General features: G+C 54.8%; 1 protein-coding gene across 1 annotated transcript in view; it reads right to left on the bottom strand.

Moving 5' to 3' along the window:
• Positions 1 to 3,715: 3,715 nt before the first annotated feature.
• The window catches only part of WSCD1 (WSC domain containing 1), a 40,695-nt gene continuing 19,559 nt past the window's right edge, over positions 3,716 to 24,851 (bottom strand). The window contains exons 5-9 of the mRNA XM_029210680.1: positions 23,091 to 23,212; positions 9,892 to 10,051; positions 9,020 to 9,184; positions 6,269 to 6,469; positions 3,716 to 4,855 (exon numbers count right to left, since the gene is read on the bottom strand). Of these exons, the coding sequence (XP_029066513.1) occupies positions 4,503 to 4,855; positions 6,269 to 6,469; positions 9,020 to 9,184; positions 9,892 to 10,051; positions 23,091 to 23,212 (1,001 nt within the window). The 3' untranslated portion in view covers positions 3,716 to 4,502. The remainder of the gene's footprint in view (positions 4,856 to 6,268; positions 6,470 to 9,019; positions 9,185 to 9,891; positions 10,052 to 23,090; positions 23,213 to 24,851) is intronic.

Here is a 24,851-nt window from a genome sequence, read left to right as displayed (position 1 = left end):
GGGCCTCTCAACCCGAGCCCTTTGTACACAGCTCTGGGTTGTAAGTAACAGAAACCAGACTCAACCCAACTTAAACAATAAAGGGACTATATTGGCTCATGTAACAAAACCATCCACGGGCAGGGCCAATCACAGGCAAAGCTAGATCCTGTACTTAACAGTGTCACCAAGGACCTGGTTTCCTTCCCTCCTGACTCTCCCTTCAGTTATCAGCTTCATGCTGGGAGTGGTTCCTGCCCCAGGATCGCAAGACAGGTGCCATCAAGACCCAGGATTACCTACTTCCTTGTTCACATCCAGCAGAGTGCATAAAAACATTCCCAGAAAAAGTCTTGAAATTCCATCTGGTTCCATTGCCTTAGCTCATATGACCATACCTGAACACATCACTGTAGCCAGAGAGATGGGGGGTGGTGTGGGCTCAGTCTAGGTCACGCACCCCACCCCAGAAGTGACGGTAGAGACAGCTCCAGCAGATCATAACCCGCCCCTGCCAACAGACATCAGGGTCTGCTGGGAAAGGAAATGGGGGAATGAACATTGGGGATGCAACCAACAACCTTGTTCAGGCCAACTCGGCAAATACTGAGTGGTCATCAACGTGGGTTCAGACCAATCAATTTCTCCCTAAACGCTAATGAACTACTTCGGAGGCATCACATTTTAAACACCTCCAACAAATTTCCAGCCAACAGAAATCAAACTTCAGCCCCAAGAATTCTTGCAACCACAAAGATGAATCCCAGCACTTCCATCTCCCCTCTTGGGACCCCCTAAGAACCAAGTAGCTTCTGCTACTTTTAAGGGGAAAAAATGCATCATGGTATGCAAACATTATCGCATATTCATGCACTCAAAATCTAATTTTAGCTGTAAGAGACTTCATTATAAGATGCGCACATAATTAAGCAGCTTTCTAACCAGGGTTTGGAAGCCTGTCTATTCTTCTCTCTCATTTACACATCGCTGGGATTATCAGAATGAGTTTCAGTTTTTTAAAATTATATATTTTGGTTTTTCCAAATTGATCCACAAGGGGAGGTGAAACCCATGAGAATTACATGTTTTAACACAGGTTTGTGTAACTCCACAGCCTTACTATTAAAGTTGGAATCTGTAGACAGGGTTTTCCTGTTCTGGTCTGATTGGTTCCTGATGCATTTGTCACGCTTCTAAATACAGAGCCTCTTTTCCTCTGTGGCTGGTTGGGACAGTATCCTCTTTATGGAGAAGCTAAGAGCTATAGATGAGACCTAACGTGGAGAGAGACAAGTGGACTTTCCCAAAAGGACAAATTCCTTTCCTGTGTTTCTCAGGAGCTGGGCGGCAGCTGCCGAGAACCATCCACACACAGGGGCTTAGCACCTCCACACACAGGGCCTTAGCACCTCCTCACACAGGGCCTTAGCACCTCCTCACACAGGGCCTTAGCACCTCCTCACCCAGTGTCTGGGAGCACGTGCCAGGGGTCAGGTGCCTTGCTGGGTGGACTGGCTCAACACGACCTGGATGCACCCTGATCCCATCATTCCTCTCATCTGCGTGCCTGGCTAAGGTGCAAAGGAAACTACAAGGCCGTTTGAGCAGGTGGCCCTCCACCTGGAAGGAGAGGAGGTTTCTGGGTACCTGGCAGCAGGGAACGGACTCATCTTCCAGGAAGAACGAGCCGGTGCCGCTGTTCTCCTGACCCCCTGGGGTGATGCGGGAAGCCCAGGGGCCCAGGCCCTGGCTGCAGTCCTGGTCGGTCCTTCAGCTACTCCACTGCCCTTCACAGACTCCTTGGCATATGAGGTCGTCTGGGTGGCCAGGACGCCAGTCTCCAGAGGAGGCCAGCTTCCCTATTCTCCATCACTCAGTGCTACGGTCTCCTATGAGGCTTTAGGTTTGCTCTGGGATGCAGGTATCCCCTGGCCCGCCTTCCAAGGCAGTGTGGAAGCTCCTGGTGGGTTTCAGTTACACCTACAACTCAGGAGAATGACCTCATCAGGGGCCGTCACAGACTTGGCCGCCGAGCCATGCTGTACCAATAATTGTTTATAAAGACCCTGGTGTTTCCAGCTTTGAGCTGAGCTGAGTGATGCTTTAGGAGGATCTAAAACAGCGTCGGCATCGGTGTGGCTTTGGGGGAGCCTCAGGAAGAGCTTGGAGGCCACCAGGAACAGATCCTCAAGGCCATTCACTGGCAAAACCAAAGGCGTGGGAGGCTTCCCTCTGAAGAAGGGCAGGTCTGCCAGGCCTCTGGGCCCTGCCTTCCCCACTGGGAGCGGCCCCCAGCTCCCACTGCCAGCCAGGGAGCAGAGGGTCTGACATACCCACGCCCGGCTCTCCCAAACCCCTCACCCCCTTTTCTCCTGCTGACGTAGAGGTCAGACCAGCAGGCCCAGCGCAGGCCTGGAGAAGCTGCAGAGGGGCTCAGGGGCTGCCCAAGCTCATGGCCGCCCACATTCCTCCCTCGCAGGGGTCAGAGCGCAGCCGAGCTCTCCACAGCCCGCCTTGGGTCTCAGCTGTCCTGGGCTGTGCTCCTGGGCTCAACCCCACCCTCCAGACCTGAGCCCCCTGGTGTCCGCAGCCTCATTTCTGAGCCCAAGACATGTAGCAAAGGGCAACCCAAGGAGGTAATTAGCGGGCCTCCCTGGTGGCGCAGTGGTTGGGAGTCCGCCTGCCGATGCAGGGGACGCGGGTTCGTGCCCCGGTCCGGGAAGATCCCACGTGCCGCGGAGCGGCTGGGCCCGTGAGCCATGGCCGCTGGGCCTGCGCGTCCGGAGCCTGTGCTCCGCAGCGGGAGAGGCCAGGCTGAGCACTACGTGGCTGCAAGGAGGGTCCCTCTCTGTGTCCCCTCCTCTGTCTTCGCCCACCCACTCCCGTCCTCCTGCTGCACAGACTCGGACAGACACATGCCCCACACCCACTCACCTCTTCTGCAAAGCATACAAGGGTTTTCCAAGCCTCTGAGCCTTTGTACATGCCGTTCCCTCTGCCTCGATTACCCTTCCCCTCTGCGTGGCTGGAATAATTCCTACAGGTTCCTCAAGACCAGCTCAAAGCCGCTGTGATGCACTCCCTGACCCCCTGGGAGCCCGCACAGCACGCACACTCCTCTGTCACTGGGTTTCTCACTCCCATTTGTGACAACCCCTCCCCAATCCCCACTAGACAGTGAGGGGAGGGGACCTTATGAATCCACCTTCTCAGGAGGCCCGTAGGCTTGTACACAGCAGCAGGCGTCAGTGCCCGGGAGTTCCCTTCCCCTTCTTGGATGAACGAGTGGGAAAGATAGCTTCACAGAAAACAGAGACAGAGGGGGTGACAAAGAGGCCCAGTGACAGGAAGTGGTGGGTGAATAACAGAGAGACAGAGAGGGCTGGGCCAGTGGGGGTCAGACAGGAGCTGCAGCCTGGTTGACAGGCCATGCCACCCCCCCTTCCTCATGAACCCAGGGGCGACCCCGTGGAGAGCAGGGGCCCGTCAAGATAGGGGGGACAACCAGCCCCAGTGGCACCCAAGACTCATCCCTCCCGGGTCTGCCCATGCCCACCCCAAGCCCCCTTCTGCTGGCATTGCTGGTGTACGGGGCCCCCAGGTCTAGGGCTCCCCTGGAGGCCCAGCCCCTTCCCTGCCCTGCTGTCTCCTCGCCCCCACACCCTGCTTCTGGGACATGGCCCGAGTCCCCAGCGTTATGGGGACAGTCAGAGAAAGAAGCCAGGCAAGGAGGCGCCCACTCCAGGGAGTGCTGATTTTGGACGGGGGGGTCGGGGGTGCACAGAACTTGTGGCCGGTCCTGAGGTGCGGGGTTTGTGTGGGCAGCTCCGCTCCACCCGTGGTGCCACCAGCCCACCCCCAGCGAAGGGAGAGGCAGGGCCGCAGAGCTGGCGGGGCCCGGTCATCGCACCACACACACTGTGGGATGCAGGTGCACGGTCAGGGCTGCCCGGCCCGGCGGGCACAGGCTGTGAGCCCATCTCCAGGCCGGGCTCCCGGGTCCTCAGAGCACTAAGCTCGCCCAGCCCAGTATCCCCCAGTCAAAGCCCCTGAGCAGGAAGCCTGCACTGGGCTGGAAACAGGAAGCCCGGGGCCTCCGAGAGCCCAGGGTGCACGTGTGTGTCAGTGTGTGGGAGAGACGGACAGGCAGCCCCTAGGAACGTGCAGACGCCACACGCCTGCATCAACGTTCGCGTCTGCAAGTCTGGGAGTGTCCGGCACAGCCGGGGTGGTGGCGTAGGCGCGTTAGGGCGCCGTGAGCAGCGAGTGGCAGGTCTAAGCGGGTCTGGCTAGGAGTGCGTGTCCCCTCGCGTCCATCCTGTGACATCGGGTCTGCCTGGCCGGGGCTCACGTCCAGTCTCCCCGTGCGGGAGGCAGGCAGCCCTGGGGGCGGGTGGGGAACCTCCCTGCAGGTGGCATCGGCACCCGAGCATCCCAGGGGGGCACCCGAGCGTTGGAGCACGTGTGTAGCCCGGCGGGGGCGGCCGGCTCCCAGCGGGGTGGGCAGAGCGGGCCGGGGCCTATCATCTGGGCACGTACTCCCGGGGCAGCCCGGCCCAGTTGTGGTCACGCAGGGCCCGGTCCACCGTCCGGATGTAGCCGTTGATCAGGTCCTTCATCGCAGGGGTGAAGGGCTCGAGGTCGTGCGGGCGCCGGCCGCGCCGCCGGAAGCTCCCCTCCTTGTTGCTCTCCACGCAGAGCAGGCGCTCCTCGCTCACGGACACGTTGAGGAAGGCCACCACCTCCCGCAGCGTGGGCACCAGGCTGCGCCGCAGCTCTTCGTAGTGCACCACCAGCAGCCGCTTGCCGTACCTGAGCCAGTCCAGCACGTGCGAGGACCACCACGACGCGTAGCTGTTGACAAAGTCCGGCCACTCTGGGTGCGAGAGAAGGGGCGCCGTGTCAGGGCCCGGGCCCGGTGGGGCTGCTGGCCTCCTGGGGGCCAGGATGCGCCATCGTCCACCACCCAGGGCGACCCACCCGATCTCCCACGGAGGAAGGCCCTCTTGGTGACCTCGTGTAGGGGAGGGTTACTATCAGGCTGGGCTCTGAAGCGCTGCAAGCCCGCCTGGGAGCTGTGACCTCAGGTCCACCCTCCCCCAGCAGTTTCCTTGGAAACACACCAAGTTAAGACGAACGGGGACTGTGCGTTCCAAGAACTGGTTCTCTCTCTGGTGGACCTCGCCCTCTGGGACTGTCCCTGCGTGGCGAGAGCCCGGGGTCTCGGGCCTATGGGACACAGTGGAGTTAAAGACGACTGAGGCAGGGCCTCTCTGTCGAGATGACCCTCGGTTCACCTTGATGTTGCCCTGGCAGCTCTGCGCATCCAGTCTGGGTAATGGGGGCCGAGCAGTGTGGGGGGGGGCAGCTTCTGTGCCTCCTAGTCAGGTGAAGACGCTGTGCAGGCCGGATTTCCTGTCCCAGGGCCTCCTACACAGCTACGTGAATGGGGTGCCTAACTGACGCTTCTTGTGTCTTGTGGGTGCAATCGCCGGTGTAACCAGTGACGTACAAGGAGGCCACAGACGGGGCCGCTGCAATCTCTGGCAGGTGATCTGCTCCATGAGGTTTGTTTTCAGCAAATTTAGAAATTCGGTGGGTCTTTTTTTCAAGTGGGGAGAAGGGTGCAAATGTCAAGAATCACCCCAACAAAAATCGCTTCCATAATTGGGCTATTAAGACACCTAAAATGCTGTGGGAAGCATCCGCTTTCTCTAACCTTCACAACGACCCTATGAGATGGGACCACCCTTGTTTTTACGGTGAGAAAACCGAGGCTCAGAAGACAAGGTCTGCAGCTTGCCTGGGGTCACTGGGCTGGTAAGAGACCCAGGAGGGATCAGAGCTCAGCCTGCCTGCGTCCTCAAGGGGAGTCAGCAGGAGGGCAGGGATGGCTGACGGGGGCTGCTCTAGAAGGAGGGTGATAGGGAAAGGCGGGGAGACCCACCGGCCTCAGCTGATCCAGAGTCACACGGGGACGGAAGCACAAGCCTGCCCAGCCTCAGGCCCCGTGTCTCATCGTGCCACCCACACTGCTGGACACAGCTGTATTTCTGATGGCTTCATTTTATATCACTCACTATCCTGACTTGTGTCTCTTTAATTCATTGCCCAAAGGCTAGACTGTTCGTGCCTTGAGGGCAGAGACTGTGACCCCTGTAGCCTGGGATCCTGGCGCCTTGCCCAGTGCCTGGCACATAGTAGGACTTCAGTAAGCGTGTATCTGCAGACTGACCCCACGAATAAAGTTGCAACCGTTTCCCCCACCCCACCGGCCCCTTCTGCTCACCTTTGCTCTTCCAGTTGCGGTCAGCTGCGTAGCCCAGGTGCCCGGCACATTTCCTGTTGAACTCGGCCACCAGGGACCTGTACGGGTTCCGGATCAGCAGGATGGCCGAGTCGAACATCTCAATCTCCCTCCTGCCACTCTCGTGGGTCTTCACGCAGATGGTGCGCCGGCTCCTCCAGTGGTCCTTCTCGCCCTTGAACCCTGCCCGGGAGAAAGGCATCGTGGAGCCCCCGCTGCCACGGCAGCAGACAGGTCTGAACGCTAACCTGCACCCCTGAGGGAGAGCCGACATTGGGGGCACGGCCGAGGGCACTGGGATGGCCTGTGGATGGCCGATAGGGCCTGACCCTGCCCAAGAGACGGTGAGGGCAGGAGGCATCTAAGTGGGGAAAGATGGCGTCTGCAAGAGAAAGAAGATAAGGCACCTCCTGTAGATCCCAGAAGTCAGCAGGCAGAGCCCGATCATGCCCTCTCTCTAGACACTGTAGACGCATCCATTTGGGCATCTGCATGGCTGTGTCACATGAGCGTTGCAAATAACCCTGAGTTGACCACAGCGGCAGGCATAGCCAGATGAAGAGACTGAGGCTCAGAGTGGGTGTGTGACTGGCTCAAGATCACACAGCACCACAGCATCAGAGCCAGGGCTCTCTCCACGTGGCTTTGTGTGTCCCTGCGAGGCCTCCCCACAGAAGGGGCAGGATCCCCATCATCAGGCTGAAGGGCAGTCAGCAGCTGTGGCCCCACCCTCTGACCTTATGCCACAGTCCTACAACTGGGCTCCAGTCTTGCATCCGTGGAGACTCTACCCATCCCTACACAGAGTCACACATTTATCAACAAATATCATTGTGTGCCCGTTCTGTGTTGGACTTTACACTGGGGAAAAAGGGGTAAAACTCAGACCCTGTCTTTAAGCTTACAGTCTAGTGGGGGAATAGCCCAAGTGTAATACAGAGCACAGGGGCTTATGGGAACAAAGAGTAAGGCGGACTAGTTTGGGAGTGTAGTGGGATGTCACAGAAGGCTTCCTGGAAAGATGTCCCCTGAACCTGGTCTCCTGGCCACATCTCAACGTAGCCCAAGCCATCCAGCTCTGGCGACAAGCTCCAAAATTGCCCACGAGCTTGCCTCGGGCTCTTGGAAACATAAATGAGTCCCACCCCCCACCCCCCTTCATGAATGGTTGCGAAGTATTTGTATCTACGGCAAGTCTCTGATGCCTGGAAAATGCAAGTGTCCTTTGAGTCTGTAAGTCTGGGGTCACCAGCTGAAACTCAACACGTTTCAAATTCATCTCTGCCACGGGCCAAACACCAAAAGTCTTTGCTTTGATTCATTCTGTCAAACAGCTGGGAAGTTCCAGGAAAGAATGAGTCAAACCATGAGCCAAGTAAACATGAGATCTGGTCTTTGACACCCTGCGGCCCAGGGTGCCTTTTGTACTGCCTTGGCCTATTTCAACAGGCACCACTTTTCCGCATAACTCAGACCATGCTCACCCGTGACAGTTTGGCATTTTGGCATTGGAGCTTCCTTGCGAATTTCACGTGTGTGCACGTGTGTGTGTATGTGTGTGACTGCTCTGACAGTGCTCTGAGGTCAGTGGCTACATCTAACCAGTCTCGTAAGGCTCAAAGATGCATCAGGGAATCTCTAAAGCTATTCTGAGGCAGTGTCGACCCAATCCTTATTATGCCCAGCTATCGAGCCATTGGGCCACTTAGCCATTTGTAGACTGAGACAGCCAGCTGTTTGAATAAGGGAAAGGCCTTCTTTCTAGATGAATACGGTGGGTAGCTGCAGCCTGTACATATTAGGTGGTTCCCAGGGGATTAGGCCGGAGTGGGCAGGTCCATGTGCTTCATCTGGTCACTTCACCTGTAGCTGCCATAACACTCAAGACTCCCAGGGGTGATGAAACTGGGTTACATGCACACCCTTGGCTTTTTCCCAACCAGACCAAGATTGCTGTGGCTGATTCTAGAACCCGCTGCCCACCTCAGGAAGTTTGTGTTTTCTCTAGGATGTTAGATAGTATCCTCTTTTCCTCAACCAAACTCTAAGAATCCCAGAGAAACTGTTGTTAACACTTGACAACAGAGAAATATATTTCACCAAATATAGATCCCACTTGGCTTTTCTGAGGTTCTTAGTCTTAAACAGTGCACAGATTTGAGCCATTTTAAAGTTCATTTACTTGACATAATGAGGCCTCTTATTTCTACAAGAGAAATATTAGAAATCATGAAACTCTTGAAGATATTTGGACCTCGTTTTAAAAAATCGTGTTTTGATAAGCTACACTTGCCTCAAAAAATAAAAAAGAAATGAACACATGAAGTCAGTTTCCCCTAATTATTGAGGGTTCTAAACATTAAGGAAAACTCAAGAAATGTTTACAGAGAGGGAATCTAAGCTACTAGGCTTTCCCTTTGAATCCAGAACAGATCTTGTGAATTTTCTCTCAAAGTGTGGTCCTAGGGCTGGCTGTGTCAGCACCACCTAGGAGCTTGTTAGAAATGCCAATTCCTAGGCCCCATCTCAGATCGACTAAATCACACTCTCTTGGTGGAGGGGGGGCATGCAAACCAGGAAGCTATGTTGAATTAATAAGCCCTCAAGGTGACACTTACGCACGTTCAAGTTTGAGAAGCACAGCTCCAGTGCTCCAAGGAGGACCTGGGCTGGAGAAGCTGCAGCCTGGGTGCTGGGAACCGCCTTCCTCCCTGCCCTGCAGCCTGCACTAACCTTTGTTGTAGAGAGTTCCATCAAAGTAGTAGCTCCCTGTGTAGAAGCCGGTGGCGTGCTCGATGAGGTGCCGTGCCCATGTGTTCCCAGCTCCCGGGAAGCTTGACAGAGCCACGAACACTTTGGATTTGGTGGGCAGGAACCTCCGGTCCGTGCACCGGGTATCTGAAAGTCCAGAAGTCGTCTCAGGGTTACCCACCTCCACTGCGACTCCCAGACTCTCTCTCAGACTTCCCTAGATAGGAAATGCCAACCCACGACTCCCACTGGGAGATGAATGGGAAAACTGAGGCCCAAAAAGGGGAAGGGATTTGCCACCTGGACCTTGGCTGCACAGGTCCACGGCTGGCCAGAGAAAGCCCCAGTGATGACAAGACCTCCCAGTGTAACAGTCTGGTGGGAATCAGCGTCCTGCAGCCTCCCAAGGTCAGCTGGGGCAGACCTGCTTCTCACACAAGGAAGATGCTGGAGCCTGGGCACACAGCCTGGGTGACTTACTGGTCCCCAGGTCCTGGACTGGCTCAGGGAGGCCCCCATGGCCACTGGGCTGCCATGTCACCCAGCTCCACCACCCTGCCACTGCTATCCCTCTAGACCCTGCCTCTCTGCTCATCCTCAAACCACCTTCACCCCCAGAGAGACTCAGATAAAGGTCAGGTGCTCTTCAAACCGAGCCCCGCATCCTGTGTCCTGCCTCCAGGGATGGTGGAGGCCTCCTGTTCCCGTTATCCCAAGATAGGACCACCCACCAAGACACCTTCCCCGCCCCAGGACCGCATACTCAGTCCAAATCCCCAGACCAAGTGCCACAACCAGTGGTAGACACAGGAGGAGGGCCCTGCACGCCTGTACACCTCTGGGGCAGAACTCACCCTGCACGGGCGTCTGGTAGACCTCACAGTACTCCGCTAGCCTTTGGGCCTCAGACTCCTGGCCACACAGCGAGCTGTCCACAGCATCCCGCAGGTTGAACTGGGGGGTGGGGTAAGCACAGTAGCACTCCCAGCCCCTGAGGATGGCCAAGGGGAACTCCTGCCAGGGAAGGAGAGAAAGAGAAGCATCTTGGGCGAATGCAGGGGCCACGTCCCCACTGCTCAGGGACCAGGGTGAGCACGGGGGATGTCCTGCCAGCTGCATGGGATCTACAGGGGTGTCTGTCCATCCTTCCAGCGCTGGGCTCTGGGCCCAAACCCAGGGGGAGACAAAGCTCAATGAGACAAGACCTCTGCCCTCTAGCAGCTCATCCCTGGCCGGTGACGAGTCTACTGTTTTTTGTTTGTTTGTCTGTTTGGTTTTGTTTTTTATGATAATTACAGTCTTTATTTATGTAACTGGTCACATAGTCATAGCTGGTATTTATAACTACCTTCTTCTATTACCCATTCTTTATATGTGTGTGTGTGTGTGTGTGTGTGTGTGTGTGTATAAATTTTTTTTTTTTGCCACACCACACGACATGCAGAACTTCCCTGACCAGGGATCAAACCCGTGCCCCCTGCAGTGGAGTCTTAATCACTGGACCACCAGGGAAGTCCAGAAAAGTCCACTGTTGATAGCACCGATGCTACTACAGAGGGGTGACTCCACTGGGGGGACTGGACCTGGATTTTGGAGACATCTAGGGGGTCGTCAGGAGTGCCGGGGAGGGAACAGCATTCCAGGTGGGGAAACCACATGTGTCTGGGTTAGAATGGGACAGAAAGGCCCACTCAGGGCAGCTCAGCATTCAACATCTTTAACCAACAGACTGTGAGCCCCCAGTGAGGTCTGGAATTCCCGCCAGCCCTCCCTGGAAAGAGACAGACCTAACCCCTGCTTCTGCAGTCCTGCTGCGGGGTGGGGTGCAGGGCCCGTGACAGATTCCCACACAGCATCTCTCCAGGACAGGAGGGGTGGGCAAGGTCAGGCCTTGACCACTCCGAGGTGATCAGGCTGATGGGGGCTTCCTTAAATCGGAGGGGCCCTGCCAGGGTTAGAAGGCCAAGCCAATTCCTGGCGGTTTTTTACATGTGTTTTCTTGGTTCCCTCTGGGGAGGAGGCTGCACCCACCGCACAGCAGCAAGAGCTGGGGCGCTGGCATTGGGAAGGCCTGAATGTGAATTCAGGTTCACAGCCTGGGTAACCTTGAACCTTTCTGAATTTCACCATTGAACAAAGGGAATAAAACCCACCTTGCACATCGGTTGTGAAAACTAGATGAGAAAGGTCCAAATTGCCCAGCACTGGGCCCAGCACACAGTAGGTGCTTTCTTCACAGAGGAGCAGGCCATCCTCGGCTTCCTTTCCCTGGTGGGCAATTCCTCCACTCACCTCTCCCAAACATTTTACTTGAGCACCTACTATGTACCAGGCACCAGGTAGGACACTCAGCCCCATCTCCCCTCTGCCTCTCCGTGCATCTTGCAAACAGGAGATGCAAGGCCCCCTGGAGCACAGAGAGAGGAGAGGAGTCAATCGGGTGAGTGCTTGGGGGCGAGGGAAGCAGTGGGCAGAGAAAACTTCTCGCTGCTAAGGGAAACGCTGAACAAACCTTTTTATTTTTTGCCCACAGCAAAAAAAAAAATCTCATAAATAAATAAATAAAGGAAAATCAATAGTGTCTTCTGAGCGTGGCTTGGCAGAGCCCGGGATCTCGACAGTGGATGGTGTCCCAGCCAGGGGAGGGCGATGCAGGGCCTGGGGCCGGGTGGTCCCTTAGGAGGTAGGAGGGGAGGCTGCCGCCGGCGGAGGGCTGCTCTCCTGTGTAGGTGGGATGCTCTCCCAGAGGCCTCACAGCCCCCACGAAGGCCCCTCCCCATCCCCCTCCCCCTTCATCGAGGCTCAGGGGCAGCTTTGCCTCTGCCAGCCGCACATCCCTCTCTCAGGGCTGAGCTGCCATGTGGGGACAGGAGAGGATGCTTTCACTATTCTTACACTACACACCCCTACATACACACACACGGACACACAGACACAGACACAGACACACACACACACACACACACACACACACACACACAAAATCTGCTTCCAGAGCTCAGTTCTCACTTTGGCATTAGAAATTTATGGGACCATAAGCAAATCACCTCCCCTTCTGGAACCTTAGTTTCTCCATCTGTAAAATGGACATATTGCTTGAGTTGTCCTGCCTGGAAGAGTCGGAAGATCTCATTTCTCTCCCTCTGATCCACCGTGAGGGCCAGTGAGACTAGGACATTTACCCCCATGCCTTTCCTGGACGAGGCTTGAGTTGCAAATTTCTCCCAGGACAGGGGGCTAGCGGTAGGCAGTCATTCTGGGTGTCCATGGGCTCATGTCCAGAGGCACCAGGGAGGAAGCACCCAGTAGGAGAAAAAGCACCAGGTTTACAATCCAACAGACCTGGACTCGAATCCCGGGGCCACGGCTGAATATCTGTATGACCTTGGACCATTCACTACCTGCCCCCCAAGTCCTGGCTGTCTCATCTGTCATCTGGGGGCAATAATATTCACACCATAGAGTGCTGGGAGAGTGAAGGGAGGATGATGCGTGAAAAGGACCCAGCACATAGTAAGGGCTCCCTTACTCTTAATTCTTAAGACCTTTAATTGTACTAGAGGCGGGCCCCAGACCACCCTCCTGACACGCAGAGTACCTGAGAGTTTGGTTCCTAAAATTCCTCTTTCTGGCTCCCCCTCCAAGGCCCCAAAAGCTCAGGATCAAGCAAAGCTTGGAAGTCCCTCCCCCAAGCAGCACTTGTGATCCTTAATCTCGATCAGACACATAAAGAAAAGAATCGCTAGGACTTCCCTGGTGGTTCAGTGGTTAAGAATCTGCCTGCCAATGCAGGGGACACGGGTTTGATCCCTGGTCCGGGAAGATCCCACATGCTGCGGAGCAACTAAGCCCATGCGCCACAACTACTGAGCCTGCGAGCCACAACTACTGAAGCCTGCGCGCCTAGAGCCTGTGCACTGCAACAAGAGAAGCCACCGCAATGAGAAGCCCGTGCACCGCAACGAAGAGTAGCCCCTGCTCACTGCAACTAGAGAAAGCCTGTGCACAGCAACGAAGACCCAATGCAGCCAAAAAATACATTTAAAAAATATACTAAAAAAAAGAAAAGAATTGCTTTGAGGGCTCAGTGGCCACAATGGGGCCCTAACCCTGGAACCAGGACCCACTCAGCCACAGCTGCCGTCACTGTCAGAGCTGTGGTGATGTCCAGCACAGGCAGCTGGGGCCGCTGGGCTTGGAGTGAGGGGACAAAAGGCTGGACAAACCCCATCAGTACCTCTGGCTAGACTCCACCCACCCTGGGGCCCCCATGTCATTTCTCAACAGAAAGCGAATCTGTGTCCTGACCTCAATCAGAATGTCGTTGGCGTTCTGGAAGCAAGTTCTCCTGCTGATGTGAGTTAGTGAAGAGCCGTCACAAGAACTGCAACCTCTGGCCTCTCCCACTGCTATCCATCCTCTCCCGAAAAGCCCTCATCCCGTCTCATCCCAGCTCAATACCTTCATCACAGCGAGCAGAGGGAACAAGCGGCCTGGGTACCACGGCGGTAGCAGAGAGCACGCAGCTGTCTGCGTCTGTGTCTCCCACACTTCTATCCACGCTGGCTGTTACGGGCTGAATTGTGTCCCCTAAAATTCATATGTTGATGCCTTAACCCCCAGCACTTCAGAATATGACTGTATTTGGAGACAGGGCCTTTAAAGAGGCAATTAAGTTAAACTGGGGCCATTAGGATGGGCCCCCATCGAATCTGACTGATGTCGTTATGAGAAGAGATTAGGACCCAGACACACAGAGATGGAGGAGAAGGCCATTGTCAAGCCAGAGAGACAGGCCTCAGAAGAAACCAACCGTGCCAACACTTTGATCTTGGACTTCTAGCCTCCATAACTGAGAGAAAATAAATTTCTATTGTTTAAGCCACCCAGCAGTCTGTGGGAATTTGTTATGACAGGCCGAGCAAACTAACACTAGCTTTCTTACCAGTCCTTGGCCACTGCAGTCTCGCTCCCACCTCAGGGCCTTTGCACTTGCTGTGCCCGCTGCCTGGAATGTCCTTTCCCAGATACCCTCACGGCTTTCTTTTTTTTAATTAATTAATTAATTATTTTTTTTTTGGCTGCATTGGGTCTTCGTTGCTGCACGCGGGCTTTCTCTAGTTGCGGCGAGTAGGGGCTACTCTTCGTTGCGGAGTGTGGGCTTCTCATTGCAGTGTCTTCTCTTGTTGCGGAGCACGGGCTCTAGGCACACGGGCTCCATAGTTGTGGCTCGTGGGCTCTAGAACACAGGCTCAGCAGTTGTGGTGCACGGGCTTAGTTGCTCCGCAGCATGTGGGATCTTCCCGGACCAGGGCTTGAACCCGTGTCCCCTGCATTGGCAGGTGGATTCTTAACCACTGTGCCACCAGGGAAGCCCCCCAGATACCCTCATGGTTTTCTCCCTCACCTTCTGCAAGACCTCTTCTGTGAGGCCTTCCCTGGCCACCCGTTGCAACATCCCTCCTGCTATCACCGATACACCCAATCCCTTGCTGTGTTTTCTACTTTTGTTTCAGTGGTATAACTTACCTCGATGGAACACTCTGACCCTGAATGTACCACCCAGTCTGTTTTGATGAATGCCTAGCAGGATACACAGCATTTCCCTCACACCAGTTTCCTCGGCCCCTTCCCAGTCATACCCCCCTCCCCCAAAGCAACCCCTATTCTGACTTCCATCATCACAGATGAGTTTTGTCTATTCTAGAATGGCCTATACATAGAATCACTCAGCACATATTTTTGTGAGTCTGGTTTCTTTCAGAAAAATATTTGTTAAGTCCACCCATGTTGTTTTGTCTGGCAGTGGACTGTTGCTTTTTATCGCTGAGTATCATTCCGTGTGTGGACATAACAATTTGTGGACTCCTTCACTTGATGGATCCCTGGGCTGTTTTCAGTTTTTACCTATCACGAATAATGCTGCTATGCACATTCTTGGGCAAGACTTTCAGTGGATACACATCTTCATTTCCAACGGGTAAATATGTAAGGTTCCTGCTTCATTTTTCTCCACGGTGCTTGTCACCATTCAACATACGATATATTTTACCTGGTTTACTATCTGTCTTTACCCACAAGAATATAAGCGCGAGTTTTGTGTGTCTGGTGTGCTTTGATGCATTCTCAGTGCCTGGAACAAAGTCTAGAACACGGTGGATGCTTAACGGATGTTGGATGGATGAACCAACGAACGAATGAATGAATGAATGAATGTCCTTTCCAGATCCCAACTCCCCGCAGAGTTGTTGGCAACAGACTTGGACATGAGCCTTCTGTTGGTCACTTGTGCCATGAGTAAAGAGAAGAAAGCCTGCTCCATCTAAGCAAACCCTCCCTGACAACAGGAACCCCAGGGGACTCCGCCATCCTGAGATTCCTGTTCAGACAAGAACATTTCACCAACACAGTTTAAAAAAAAAAAAAAGTCTGCTCAGGGCAGGCTGGGTCTGTCTCCCTGCCCGGAGGTAATGGCTGATGTCGATGCCTCACGATCCTGTATCCCAGGGCTGTGGGGCCAGGCTGCCCCCACCAGTGACCCGAACCTTTCTGCTTCCTTGAGTGGATTAAACTGTCAAGTTCCCGGGTGTTTGCAGAGCAACGGGAGAGCTGCGGACAGTAATGTGGTTTTATTTACAACATAACCTCTTCAGCAACATCATTGGATTCTGAAAACACAGAACAATTTTCAGCCCCTTGGGGATTTCTAAGACATGATTTCCTTAAAAATTAAATATTGATGAATCTTATCTCTCTGCCAACCTTGCTGCTCCCCGGCACCTCCACGTCAAGCTGCAGGGAGAGAGAGAGAGGGAGAGAGAGAGAGAGAGAGAGAGAGAGAGAGAGAGAGAGAGAGAGAGAACAAAAGCAAGAGCGAAAGCACAGAGAGAGAGAAGAGGAGACAATGAACCAAGACTAGGCAGAACAGGAACACAGATGTGATACTGCTTCGAACAGATGAGGAGTTCCGAGGGCAGGGTGGGTGCACACCCTGATCCCAGTACTTTCTCTACAGCCTGAGCCTGGGTGTCCAGGATGGGGGCTCAGGCGGGGACTGGGTCTGCAGTATGTCTGGGCATTCAGCCTGGAGCCGGGTCACGATACAGCCAGGGCTGGGCTCTCCGGGCGGCAGGGATCCACACGCCAAGGCTTGGCCGTGGCCAAGGGGTCAAGGATCGGACATTGCAACAGGCAAGGAGCGAGGCCTCAAGAAGTACCCCCACTGGGGTCTCCTCTTCTCTATCCTCGCTCCTCCTTGGGCACCTTTCTCAGGATCTCCAGGATTACACAGAATTACCAAAACTTCCGAGATGAGAACTTCGGGTTTCAGAAGGCGAAGCTGAGGCTTGGAGGCCGGCGGCAAGCAGCCCACGACCTCAGACCATCAGGGTGTGTGGGGGCAGAAGCCAGCCTTCCGGACTCCCAGTCCGGGGCTTTGCCACACACCACACTCAGCCCCTGGGAGGCAAAAACGTGAATGCGGTGGGTTTGTGACGAAATTCAGGAACCGGCATGGAGGTTGCCTCTGACCAGTCTCTTGCCTCCAGAGGCATAACTGGGGAACATTCAAGACACAGAAAGGAGAGGAGAGGCCCACGAAGGGGGATGTGCGGATGGGGATGAAAGGACCGACTCTTGCTTTCCGGCGAATGTCAGTTTGAATGCAAACCCGTCCGCTGATCCTGTAACTGAGAGCATGTTTCCCTCTTATCTGACTGCAGGTACGGGGCTGTGTGGTTTGGACGGGCAGCTACGGGAGGTGGACCCAGATTGAGGCCTGTCGTCAGGAATCCCGGGCTTTGGATCTCATTTGTGTGACTGTCGACAAGCTACCGGGCAGCTGTGAGCCTTGGTTTTATCCTCTGTAAAAGGGGCACAGCTTAACGATTAAGGGCTCTGGTGTGAGTTTAAATTTAGACGGCTTGAGTCTTGATTTCTCCAGCTGTAAGGGGGATTTTAGGATGCAATGAAATACTCTCATCTCTTGGTATCTGCAGGGGATGGGTTCCAGGACCTGGCACAGATACCCAAATCCGTGGATCCTCAAGGCTGTGGTTCCGTGTTCGTGGATTCAACCAATGGCTGATCATACATACTGTGGTACGAATTTATTGAAAAAAAATCCACACATAAGTGGACAAGTGCAGTTCAAGCTATACTATTACGGGGCCTTTCAGAGACCCTCAGCAAGTTGGCTGGTCCGAGTCCGGAGGAGGCCAAAGGCATGGGGTGGGGGCATTAGGCCATCTCTCCGTATTCACTCTTCTCCACAGGAAGAGCTAACTCACCAGCCCTCTTCCACGTGTCCAGCCTCAAAGGTGCTGCCTCAGGATAACTTTGAGCTAAATGTCAGAGTGTCTCCAGGGGCCCCTAGGGGATGTCCCCTTGGGCGATGGCTCTCCGCAGACTGGAGCCCCAGACAGCAGACAGAGGTAGTAATTCGCAAACCCCAGACCCACGCAGGATGGACTGCATCTATCGGGATGCAAGGGGACGTGGCCAGAGCCACCGGCTCCGCGTTAATGCGCACAGGCAGCTGGGTTAGCGCCTCCTTTAAACGGACAAAGGAAAAACCTCAGAAGAAATGTCGATGGGAAAACATCCAGGTGATAACTATTCTGTATGAAGAACGTATACACCCCAAAGAGGCTAAAAGAGGGCAGGCAGAAAGGCTAACACCTCTCTCCCTGCGATGCCTTTCTCGGTAGGACCACTAGCAGTTGCTGGGAGAGCAAACCTCAGATCACAAGGTGTAACAGCCGAAGCTTCACACGTTAGTAACCTATTTGCAGATGGTACCAGATTTCACCCATCGGTCCCGCCGCAGGAATGGCACACTCCCACGAACGGCCCATCTACTCGAACAGCAATACGGGGCTTCAAAATTAACGACCCCGCATCCGAATGGGCAGCAGTGCAAACATCTAAGATCATTTTCACCTTCTGTTCCAGTGAAGGAGGTGATAACATCTAGAGGCCAGAGAATGAGCAGGTTTTCTTCCATCACCAGCACGATCGCAGAAAATTAGACAAGATCATTTTACTGTGTTTTAAAACACATTACACAGGTCAAGTCGCCCTCGCTGGCAGAGAGCCAGATCATTAAGATGCTGACGTGGCCCCAAATGTTCTTTCCCTGTCAAACTACACTCTGGGAGCTCCCCAAATCCGTTGTAACGAACTAGCAAAAAAACAGTAGAGATTTTTATCGGGAGCCGCAAATAAATCTCAGATAGTACTCGAAATCGGGGCACGGCACAAAGAAGGCTCCCCGTCTTTTCCTGCTTGCGTGCCCCACCTCTGGCATCTGCCGCTCTCGGCCCCTCTGCCCAGCCAGCCCTAATTAAGCCTGTTGTCCCCACCCTCAGGTTTAGCTCCGCCCCATTTAACAGTCTGCTGTGAGCATTTTCCATCATAAAAGTCATTGAAAACATTTTCAATGGCTGTATTATAGTCCACTGCATGGCCGTGGCATAATGCAACCACTCCCACATCGTGGGACATCCAAGCTTGTCTTGCAGCCAAATTAGGAGGAGATGAAGCTGCCACTGGGATGTCTCTGCAGCCTCGGTGCCACCCGCCTTTCCGGAGAGGAAGTGCTTGGCACGTCGGTCAGGAAAGTACAGCCAGAAATCTCCAAATTCACCTCTCTCATTCACCCTCAACGTCCAGGAGAGGAGAGGGAAGACCCTTCCTGCAAACAGATCCCTGGCCTCTGCAGGCCTGGGTCAGCTGAACTTCCAACTGATCCTGTATCCACCAGACCTCAACGCTGGAGGCGGAATTTGCTTCTTCATCCTCCCTAAATTGTTGTAAAAGACAATCGATCACCAGGGTTCAGATGCGTGGGGAACGTGAACCGGGCCTGGTATGGCTGAGCCAACACATGCCAGGTCGCCCTCTGGGACAGTGGGTCCCCTGGAGGGGACCCCTGGTTATGTCTGGAGACAGTCTGGGTTGTCACAGCTAAGTGGGGAGTACTACTGGTATGTAGTGGGTAGAGGCCAGGGATGCTGCTAAATATCCTACAATGTACAGACACATCCCCAAACAATTATCCAACTCGAAATGTCAACAGCTGCAAGGATGAGCAACCCTGCCCTAGAGTGAGGTCAGGGTCCCAGCCTAGCTCCCACTGGGAACCTGAGAGCTGACGGGGATCATCAGAAGGCCTGAGTACAAGTCATACCAACAACCGCAGAGCAGAAGGAGGGAGAAGTGAGGAACGGACATTCTGGGAACCAGCGGCTCACTCTGTCAGGCAGATGGTGGTTTTACTTACAAGCATGACATCTGGGGCATCATCCTTGCCCTACCTGGAATTCCTAATTCCAGAGCCAGGTCACAGGTGGACTTCAGTCACAGTTTTGCCAAGGCATCTCTGGGGGTGGCCCTGAGGACTGCTGTCTCCCAAAGGGATCCACAGAGAACACCCCTCACCCCAGAGCATCCTACCCACAGCTATGAAGCCCCACACCAGTCACACCACCCCCTCCCTGCCACACCATCAGTAGCTCCCTCCTACCCACCGAAAAACATCTGGGCTTGGAGGCGGGCATTGCAGTCTGTCCCCGTCCTACCTTTCACATGGCACCACGGAGCCCTACACTCTGGGCGGGCTGGCTGCCTTCCCATTACCTCACCCCTGCCCAGCCACTGCCTAGTTTTATGATGCACTCCTCACGCCCCTCCCCTGCCCGCTGACGCCACCCCACATCCTCCAGCTCTAACCCTTCCAAAAAGCTGCAGCCCTCCTGCTGAAGCCTCCCTCCAAGCCTCCTTCATCCCCATCAGGCACTGACCTTCCTCTGCTGTATGTCAGAATCACCCAGTTCCTGTCTTAGCCCTTCTTCAGGGGTGCGCTCTATCTCCTGGGGCAGCTGGCATCCCCCCGATAAGTGTCAGTGTATGTGTTTGGCCCCTGTCCCACAGGTATGTCCTGCCAAGACCTGCTTTCAACTTGAAAGCTGGAAATGGTGACTCTGATCCTCACAGCTGCAACATTCCGTGGATCGAAACAATGGGATTCAAGGAAACAGCCACTGTCCCTGCCCCATCTGACAATACAGGGGAGGCCAGGATATGAGCCAAGCTGTCAGCACAGATTCTGACGCCTGTAGGGCAAAGGCCATTTCTGAGAACCCTGGACACCCTTTCATCCTTGCTCTGACCTCAACAATTCGCAGCATCGCTGCCCAGAGCCAAGCAAGTAACCAGCCCTTGAAACGCATCTCGAGAGGAGACGTACAAAATGCAAAGGTGCAAAACGGCATAAGCTATCAACAACCCTCGGGTATCTTTTGGCACACGTTGCAATGTGAGATTGCAGTGACCTGGATTTCTGTCAGTAAATATGAAGAATGGCTGGAAATGGGAGTTGAAGAGTTTAAAATCTTCAAGTTCTGTGTCTGTAACCACAAGGCAGAATTCTCTGGGCCCCTGTGGGCTGCCCCAGGGGAGGCATCCCCAGAATACCGGGCCGTCTACCTGGGATGCTGCTTTGAAGTCATCCTCTCCAAAAGAAGAGGCACAAGGATGCCTTGCTTCCCTCTCATGCAGAGCTGGTGGGGCGTAAAATTAACACAACCTTTGCCGAGGGCAGCATGGCAAAGTTTACCCACAGGACAAGGACAGACAACCTTTGACCTGGCACCTCCTAAGAATTTCATCTGGCAGGTCCACCACCGACACAAAACAACCCACCTACAAGGATAGTCATCAGAGCCTTGTTTGTAAAAGCAAAAGACTGGAAACAACCTAAATGCTTAATAGCGGGGCGTTGGTGAGATAAGTTATAGGACATCCATGTAATTGAATAAAAGAGTGGGAAAGCACTTTCTGTGCCAACGTGGAGCAATCTCTAAGAGAGAGGAGGGGATCGTGGGGCAGAGCACTGTGTGTGGCTCGTTACCATCTGTGGGGTTTGTAAAGGCATCGTGACTCTGTAAAGGAACAACCACTTGAATATTCATAGCATCTCTCCGAGAGTGGCTGGCCGAGGTCAGGTCCGTCAGCTGCGTCCAAGGAAGGACATTGAGTGGACGACACACAGGGGTGAGAGGAAGACTTTCCCCTCGACCCCCTTTGGTGTCTTTTTACTGTGTTCCACGTGAGCATGTTATCTATTGAAAATAATTTAAAACATCAAAGAGGCAGCGCCGTGATGCTGCCCGCTCCCTTTCGTCTTGTTTCTTTTCCTGTCTCCTGTCTCCTCCGGCTAACTCGCCTGTCCCCTTCCCCCGCCGATGTCACACCGAGAGGCGGCAGCAGCGTGAAAAGCACGGGGCATGGTGTCGAGAGTGGGATGTAAAGCCCTGTCGCTCTGTGCCTGCGTGTGAGAGCTCTCACTCCTGCAAACCCTGCACTAGCTCCGCAGCAAGCAGGGGTCAGACTATCCCCGCTCACGGAGCACTGAGAGCCGTGAGCCGACCACCACTGGGAAGGCTGCAACCCAGCGCCCGGCACACAGGAAGACGCCTCTATGTCTGCTGACCGGGAGGCTCGCCTTCAGCAGGCCCAGACCAGCTGAGTTCCTCTGATTCCAGTGCGCGGCTCTCCAGGGAGCCGCTCTGAACTGCAGGTGTGAAGGAAGCCCAGAGAGGGCGGCTTGCTTCCCTGCTGGGCGAGCAGGTGTCCCTGCCATCTCTACTGGCTCTGATCCCACCAGGGGGAGAGGGGCGGAAGGGGTTCCCAGGCCAGATGTCTGTGAATCAACAAACAGTCTTTTCGGCTCCCAGAATTGTGTCTCATGAGCCCTGATGCCTAAGACATCCTTGGCAGTGGCTTTGGAAATGCCGGAGATGTCAGAGAGCCACTTCAAAGGCCGCGACTGTGCAAGAGGGAAGCGAGTAGGAAAAAGACTTTGTCTCCCCCCACCTCCAAGGGAAGCATCTCAATAGGGCTGAGAGCATGGCAGCTCCCTGTGGGTCGGGGCCCCATGGAGGGAGTGCTTCTTTGTGTCCAACTACATGTGCTTTGGCTGAGGCCCACGCCCTATACCCTTCTAACAACCAGCAGGCTACAGAGCTAGGCAGAGCTCAAATCCTGGATCTCCCCCTTCCTGGCCGTGTGACCTCGGGCAGGATGCCCGAGCTCTCTGTTTCCTCACCTGCAAAATGCAGTTAATCAGAACACCTATGGTTGTCAAGAGGATTAAATGGGTTAACACATGTAAAGTTGGAACAGAACCTGGAATAAATGATCAATACCTGTTAGCTTCTGTTGATAAATACCATCATCGTTGCCAAGGCCCTCCTCTCTCCTAGCCCTACTCTGTTACACTGCCACGTATCACAGTCCCATCAAGGCTACTGAACCCCAGCACATCGGAGCAGCCCCAAATCCAAGCCTATTGCCACCTGGGGCTATTTCCAGGGCCAGCATCCAGCCCAATCTGGAGACCACGGGTCTCCAGCCCCAGCTCTCAACGCTCTTTGGGCGGCCCGCCGGTCCCGCCAGCCTCGCTTCACACCCCGTCCCAGGTCCTGCTTTGTGCAAGCCCCACGTGGCCTTGATCAACATTTCCCACCCTGAAGCTGGCATGCAATGCAGGGACAGTAGGCTTTGGTGCCCAGCCCAGCCCCTGCACAGAGCCACACTCCACTCCTCAGCCCAGGCTGAACCAAAGGTACATGAGTGACTACAGCCCCCGAAAGTCAGATTCATGGCCCAACGCCGTCAGCGCAAATAACAGAAAATCTGCACTCCCCAAGTCCCAAGCCAGCATCTTCCTGTTTCCAAACCAAGTCAATTGAACATCTGACACTTGTGCCAAGAGCTCACGTCGGGAAAGGCACGATTCTTTCAGCTTTACAACCTTCTCTGACAATTCCCCACCCAGCCCCGGATCACCTCGTTAGCGGGCTTCCTGCTGGCATCCTCGGCGACTCTGCTGCGCCATCGCCCACCGCCCTCCCAGACCTCCCTCCTCAGCTCCCACCCAGGCTCCGAGGACAGACAGCCGCAGCCCCGCGCGGGCACCTGCCCCTCCCTGAGACTACCACTCAGGCTGGATGGTTCAAGGACGGGGCTGTGAGATCATAATTGCTCTTACTTTCTGGGAACAAAATCCCGAACACGTCTCCACGGTCACGTTGGCCTGTACCAGGGAGTCGGGGAAGGCGTGGGTGACGTTCTCCAGCAGTCGGAAGCAGCCCCGGTACGTGACGGTCCTTCCTGCGGGGAAGGAAATGGGGTTCCGGTGAGAAATGGTGCCCACCGTTCTTGGTGCCTGTCACAGAGGAAAACGGTGGCTTCAGAGGCCGAAACAGGTGGAAATACACTCAGGAAAGGCAGATTTCCAATCAGAGAGGGCAAACTGCCCATAGAGGCTGTGGTCAAGCCAAGCCCCTGAGAGAAACCAGGCACCAGAACCTTCGTTAGCCTTGGTTGCCGGGGTCACCGACAAGGGACCATTTGGCTGAAGCTTCTGAACTCATGTCTTGCTTCTCCTGCCAGCCCTCGGGGGACAGTGTGTGTCCTCTCCTCCTCCTTCCCTCTCTCCCTTCCTTCCTTCCTTCCTTCCACAAATCGGGATTGTGCATCCATTCTGTGCTAGATTCTGCACTAGGTGACCCAAGAGATTGATACTCTGGAAAACTCTGTCCTACCCACGCACGCGCGAAAAGAAAAGTCAATTTGGAAACCTGAAATCCTGCCACACTCCCTCTTGCTGTACCGTCGAGTCACACCACTACTTTGCTTTCTCTGATCTTGAACTCCCGCCAAATTCTAGGAATACTCCTCAAGCCCGTGGTACACAGGCTGCCAAGTTGTTCTACAGACCTTCTGGTGGAGAAGTTCAGCTCCCTAGTTGGCTTCCTTGGTGTGGGGAACAAACCTTCTGGAATGTTCCGGCACCAACTGTTCCTATTTCCTCCAGACTCCTCAGAGTTTCTCTGGATGGCGTCCTGATTCTCATCCCATGCTCCTTTTAACACAACATCTCCCGGGGCTCAGCATCTCTCCCGGTTCTCTCCGCCTGCCACACCTCTTGGAGAGAGCAGAAACCCTCTAGCCAGCCGGCACCATGGCGGGAGGCTCTCTCCACGCAAAACGACAAAGCAGGACCAAACTCTGGGTCTGGAAGCCCATCCTATCGACCATGGCACCAGTGGTCTGGGCGTCAGGGCACGGACCTATCAGGGCACAGATGAAGGAAAGCAGCCTGGTGCTGGGAAAAGAGCCCAGGCGGAGCGTCCTAACGACGGCCTGGGATCAAGCCCCGGCACTGCCAGGGACTCAGTCAGCAATCTGGGCGTGTCATGGACTCAGAGACTCTCCATTTTCTCACCTAAGTAACGCCTGGCAGCTAGAGTTGTTCTGAGGGATGACATGCACCCACATGCCAGCCCCCATGGGGCTGCATCTCCCAGAGCCACTTTCCTGCCCTGCATTTTGGTGCAAGGGCCTGGGGTGATGACTTGTGCAGGACCCACAGAACTCCGTCCTGTCCTGTGGCATGACTGGGCCCCCAAAGGACAAAATATCTAGACGGACTGGGCTGTGGTCCTCGGTCAGCTGCACTGGGGTGGGACAGACTCCAGGGAGACAGGCTCCGGGCCACATGGCAAGGGAGGGTGAGCAGTGTTCCGGTGAGTACCTCCCTGCGGCCTGGGAGGAGGCTGCATCTGGGTCACCCCAATGCTCCCCACACCCGGCCCTGACCCTGACACACAGCAGGTGCCCAATATGTGCCGACAGAATAAGGAATTGGGCACGACAGGGCAGGTGAGGGCGCGGCACAAGCCGTAGCGGGTCAGTGATACAGGAGGTGAGGGCGCGGCACAAGCCGTAGCGGGTCAGTGATACAGGA

Source organism: Monodon monoceros, unplaced genomic scaffold, assembly GCF_005190385.1.
Source record: "Monodon monoceros isolate NGI ecotype Baffin Bay Population unplaced genomic scaffold, NGI_Narwhal_1 Super_Scaffold_9, whole genome shotgun sequence".
Classification (NCBI taxonomy): Eukaryota; Metazoa; Chordata; class Mammalia; order Artiodactyla; family Monodontidae; genus Monodon; species Monodon monoceros.
This window is presented reverse-complemented; position numbering and strand designations above follow the sequence as displayed.